Genomic DNA, 6,000 nt, shown 5'->3' with positions numbered 1-6,000 from the left:
AGCCATAAATATTAACAGCCGTCTACCACTACAACCAACTAACTGTTACACAAAGTACTTTTAACTGAAAATGATGTCAACTGGCTTACAAAACAAGTATTTTTTTGTTTAAATATATACACTGTTAAATATAAATTGTAAAGGATTAACAAAATAATGTGTTCATTTTGATTAATTAATTATAGAAAACATGTGATATAAAGCCCTTTGGCCCCATATATCACTGTACACAAGACAGTGAAAACAGTGTCAGCAGCGCCCATATTTCATGGATTTCATTTGCGACCTCTGCGAAACCGTGGCCTATATCCCTAAAGTCTTGTAAGGAACTTTAATCTCAGAATTATTTGTAACTGTAAAAACAAACTGTTATTCAACTGTACTATATACACAAAAACCATTGCATTTGACCACAGCGAAGCAAAGTTAAAAAAGGCACAGGTTTTTTTTGGTGACATAAAAAGAGCCAAAATGGAGAGCAGCTTAAACCAATATGGATGCTAGACCGTACCAGTTTCCACGCATAGCTAACGTTGTAGGCATCTTTGCTGGTGTCTCGGAGACGGTTCATGTGCCAGGACAGTGAGGAGTTGACTGGCACAGCGATGACCTGGCTGCCTAGAGGTAAACTGGGGGAACAGAGAGAGAGAGAGAGAGAGAGAGAGAGAGAGAGAGAGAGAGAGAGAGAGAGAGAGAGAGAGAGAGAGAGAGAGGAACAAGCGAGTTAGGAACCACAGTTCTTAATTCAACACTAGAGAACTCACTCACTCACTCAAGGAAGGGTGACACGGCTGTTTCCCAGGATGCCTCACCTGAGGATGTTCTGCCGCACCGCAGAGAAGCCGGGGATGTTCTCATAGTGGGTGACATCGGTGTGCAGCGGTGCCTCTGTCATCAGGTAGGGACGGGTCAGTGAAGGATGCATGAGTGTGTATCCTGGGTGAAGGGACCGACATTTGATAGTTAGTTTAATAAATATATTCCAATTAGGCAATAATTCAATATATCTGACCTAGTGGTCATTTTAGTGTTATTTGGATTTTGTGAGATTGGTCTAAACTTCTCATGTGTCCCGGCCTACATGAGGTGTGAGAAAGCCGTTACAGCGCGCGCTGACTAGAGACAGATAATAATTAGCATTTAGGTATCCACCCATCCCCTTGCTTTCCCAGAGTTTAAAAGACTGTGATTTCCAAAGAGACAGTTAGTGAAGGAGATTTAGGTGAACACAATCTAACTCTCTGTTCCTCCTCTGGTGCGCACCATTGAAAGAATAAACCTGGATCCTTGGTTTGTCATCACAATCTGGCTGAGTCTCCGATACATTTGGGATATAGAAATAATTCCTTTCATGGGAAACCAAAAACAATATACACATTAATGCACCGTTCATAAAGCACCGTTTGAAAAAGCAGCGCTGCAACACCACCAGGTTGTTCCAATAAGAAAAATGAACTTGAACTTGAATGATCGGTACTAAATAGGACCTAAATCTCCTTCATGTGCAGAAACTGACTTAGGATCAGTTCTCCCTGAAGGCTGTGGCTTAAAGGCTCAAAAAACAGCCCCATGTATATGGACCTAAGCATGGTCCACATCAACATGTATCCAGATTTGGCTCAAGACCCCAGGGGAAACACTGAGATGGTACTCAGAGGGGTAGACTGAACAGGCTTCCTCTGTCAAGACTCCACTGCCGTCTTCAGCTAGCAGCTGGTGGAAAACAGGTGCACCGTCTTGAGGATCTGCCGGCCTACTCTTTTTCTCCGAGGCGTTATTAAAGCCATTATCTAAACACACTAAGTGAAAGCCACCTTCTCCTCTGTTTTGTTTATGTCTGCGGTTTGGTATCCAGCGTGAACAGAAAAACTTGTTAATGCAGGCCACTCCACATCCAAAACAGAGTAGGGTTTCATCCAGCGCTTAGTCATCAGGAAATACACAACACACACTACACTCCCCACTCCACCCACTTCCAACAGCACAGTAATGGACACAAAGCAGTCACATGCGAGAAACAAAAACACTGGAGCGGCACATTTCACAAAGGGCGAGTGTCCAGGGTCTGGAGGGAGCTCTGTTGCGGCCCCTCTAATGTCCAGGGTCTGGAGAGAGCTCGTGTGAGGCCCCTCTAATGTCCAGGGTCTGGAAAGAGCTCGTTTGAGCCCCCTCTAATGTCCAGGGTCTGGAGAGAGCTCGTGTGAGGCCCCTCTAATGTCCGGACAGTAAATGTAGACCACAGGAATGAAAGGCTCCACTGTGGCCCTGCGGTACTTAACATTTACAATTCATCTTTCAGAGGTTAGGTCTATTCAAAGCACATTACAGCACAGTGCAAGAATACATCTGACTGACGCTCGTGCCCTCTTGGAACCTAAGATGCAAGCTAAGCTAAGAGTATCTGTAAGACCGAGAGACACAAAGGAAGACCTAAAGAGACCTACACACAGAGACACAGGAGCAGAGGTGGTTTACCCTCTTGGAAACTAAGTAGCTAAGCTAAGCTAAGAGTATCTGTAAGACCGAGAGACACAAAGGAAGACCTGCAGAGACACAGGAGCAGAGGTGGTTTACCCTCTTGGAACCTAAGATGCAAGCTAAGCTAAGAGTATCTGTAAGACCGAGAGACACAAAGGAAGACCTGCAGAGACCTACAACACACAGGACACAGGAGCAGAGGTGGTTTTACTCACCTTTGTTGTCAATGAGGAAGGTGTAGGAGGCCAGGGAGTCCTGGTAGTAGGTGACGTCCTCCAGGATGTAGGCCAGGTTCACGTCCACCCCCACCACGCCCAGGAGCAGGTTGCCAAAGTAACACGGCCGGCTGACCGTCATGATGAAGCCTAAAGGGATTGGAAGTGAGCAAAAGGCATTTAATAGGGACTAGTCATGGAGGATTTCCAGTCTGATCAATGACTTCAGTTCACCTCCAAGTTCACAGAGACAAACTTTCAAGATTTCTTGAGACTTTTCCAGGCAAACTTAATTTATGGTAAATGGGTGACAACTTGAGTAATGTAATGGAGCCCTGCCGGGTCCATGATACAGATGAACTGTCATCACAAGCACACAGCTCGGGTATTATTTCTCCTCCAGAAAATGAAGAAAAGTGGTATTGAATATGAAGCTTCTTATCAACAACACAATCTTTTACATTATCTGGTCTCCTAACACAAATGATTTATGCACTCAATAAAAACATTAAATCAAAACACTCGGACCTCCTAAAAAAAAATCCAGAGGAACTGTCTTTGAAATCCCCCTGTGGAATTGTGCCGTAAAGCCCCCAAACCCGTCTCAACTCACCGTCCCCCATCTGGTCGGAGTAGGGCAGGGTGAAGGCGGCCCGGTCGATCATGCGGTTGGGCAGGTTGATGTAGAAGCGGCCCACGCTGGTCTCCAGGTTACTCAGCTGGTTCAGCACCATCATGCTCCCCTTCACCACCGGCTGGCTGGAGCGATCGGGAAAGCCGTACTTCACGGAGTTCTGCTCCGCCAAGTCCCTCAGAAACGCCAACTCCTTCAGCCCCGTCACACCCTCTGCATGTGTGTGTGTGTGTGTGTGTGTGTGTGTGTGTGTGTGTGAGAGTTATAGAAATGTAAAGACAAAAAGACAGTACAAATTTAACTCTACATCTTCTTTACATGCATTCATTGTAAAGAGTCTCTAATCTAAAACTACACATCGTCCAGTAGGGTAAATTATACAATACATTTAAATACTCTCCAGCAGAGTAAGTTATACATACATTTAAATACTCTCTGTGAATTGAAGCCATTACTTTTATTTTTGACTGCACATTCCACCACTAGGTGAGCTAGAGTCAGGTTACAGCTGATGTCATGATTTACTGACAGCAGTTTGTACTTCAGTCAAAAGAGTCACAGGCAGCAGTACCATAATAACACTATACATGGAGACCTCAATGAGCTATTCCCACACCTGGACTGAGGCACGGAATGGCGGCTCATAGTCAAGAATGGATTCCAGATTGCCCTGCGCTCTAATCAAGCGTAATGAACGGAGCTCAGAACATCATATGACGCACACACACATGGGGCCTTTGGCCTCCTGACAGACACACAACACACACACACACACACACACACACACACACACACACTCGTGAAGAGTGCTCACACTGCTCCCAGCACACACACACACACACACACAACTCCGCCAAGATGTCTGCTTGTTTCTCCTCATTAACCTTCTACCACTGTACACATGCACTGGAATGTTCCCATGGAAACCAGGACATTTGGTCCACATCAAAACATTAGCTTGGCCTTTCCCAAGCACTCAAAAACAAAAGACGTAAAAATCTGTTTGTGTCCTGTTTGCAGATGAGTGCGCAAAGGACCCAGACGTAAATCAGACAAGTTCGTGTTGCGCTGCGAGTTGCACCAAAAAACACCAAATCCGTCGACTCTTGAGGGTTCTCGAGCAAATGGCCCCATGACGGCTGAAAAACGTGCCTCGCCCCTCTTGAGAAACAAAGGGGACACGGAGGCGAACCCAGATATTAGACTACGACAACAGGCCACAAATGGACCAGAGAACGAGCACATAGGTAATTGATCCTATAGTCCACTTGAATCGCTGCATCACCAACCCAGCAACCAGCCCGCGCCCCCTCTCCCTTCAAGACTCCCATGCAGGTCTGCTACAAAAAAAAAGTTGTAGAGGGGGTCTTCTCCACAAAGAGGTCTTTTCAACCCACGGACAATAGCCAAGGGATGCACAACATGAACACACACTCACACACACCACACACACCACCCCCTCATTAATGCTGTATTAGGATGCTAATCAGCTCCCATCATATCTGGTCTCGTCTCTTTTCATCAGCGGCTCCTGCCTCCTCCTCATGTCCTCTCGTCCCTGTCCTGGTGGCTTTGATGTGGCTCTGATGTGTGTGTCTGTCTCCCTGTCTCCCTCCTTCCCTCCCTCCCTCCCTCCCTCCCTCCCTCTCTGATGTCTCATGTTTCATTCTCAGATGCAGAAACTAATGTGTGCTAATCAGGCTAATGCAGGCGGTGGGGGGCAGTGGCCCAGGTGATGATGGGGACAATACAGAGGGCTTTTGATCATCAAAAACTGTACAAAGACGCTCGCTCTCTCACACACACAAACACACAAACACAGAAACGGATACACCAACACAGACACACACACACACACACAGACACACACAAGTGCACTGAGGGGGGCTTTGAGGTTTTGCTAGCTGCTCTGCCAACCTCATTTCTAAAACCATAACAATGGCAGTGGAATATTAATCGTAATTTTAAAAAATAAACAATACAATACAATTCAATACAATACAATACAATACAATTCAATACAATACAATTCAAAAACTACTATCATCACCGAGTGAAATCAGATCCTTCCAGATCGGTCCAATCAGCCTGCCAGTTTGGCTCTTCCCTGCAAAAAGCACCCGTGGCAGACCGCCCGGACCCTTATGGGAAAGCCCTGCCCTGCCCTGAGTGTGTGCTTGTTATGTTTACGTTCGGCAGGCACATTTAGCCAAAGCCACTTAAAGCACAGCTTCCACTTCTAGACAGAGTGTAAACGAACGGCCTTTCCCAGGATTGCACGTCGACTGTTTGGATTCAAAACCCTTCTGGAGGTGCAACTAACCAGTGGAGCCAGGGAGGGAACCCAGGCGGGAGGGAACCCAGGCGGGAGGGAACCCAGCCGGCACAGCACACTGATGGAGGAGAAACATTACAGAGCTCCTGTTGTTTACGGCCCCTTTTTCTGCCTTTGAATTCAATCACAGACCCAGTAATCAAAACTGTGCCTCTTTGGGAACTGAACCCAGGAGCTTGCTGTTCAGGACACCAACTGCCATCAGATCTAGGGCTGGATACCAGGGAAAGGGCTGAGTTAGGGGTGCTGACGTGAGGACCAGCGAGCGGGCAAAAGCAGGTCAGTGGGGGGGAAGGTGCGTAGCTTTAACAAACACTAACTGAACACTAACTGACCCA

At 46.6% G+C, this 6,000-nt stretch overlaps 1 protein-coding gene across 2 annotated transcripts in view; it reads right to left on the bottom strand.

The window, feature by feature from the left end:
• The window catches only part of cachd1 (cache domain containing 1), a 79,234-nt gene that overhangs the window by 19,863 nt on the left and 53,371 nt on the right, over nt 1–6,000 (bottom strand). For both annotated transcript variants that reach the window (XM_042708821.1, XM_031575004.2), the window contains exons 9-12: nt 3,307–3,540; nt 2,694–2,843; nt 813–936; nt 512–629 (exon numbers count right to left, since the gene is read on the bottom strand). In XM_042708821.1, the coding sequence (XP_042564755.1) occupies nt 512–629; nt 813–936; nt 2,694–2,843; nt 3,307–3,540 (626 nt within the window). The remainder of the gene's footprint in view (nt 1–511; nt 630–812; nt 937–2,693; nt 2,844–3,306; nt 3,541–6,000) is intronic.

Source organism: Clupea harengus, chromosome 10 (genome assembly GCF_900700415.2).
Source record: "Clupea harengus chromosome 10, Ch_v2.0.2, whole genome shotgun sequence".
Taxonomy (NCBI): Eukaryota; Metazoa; Chordata; class Actinopteri; order Clupeiformes; family Clupeidae; genus Clupea; species Clupea harengus.
The sequence above is the reverse complement of the archived record's forward strand: the minus strand, read 5'-3'. Positions and strand labels throughout refer to the sequence as shown.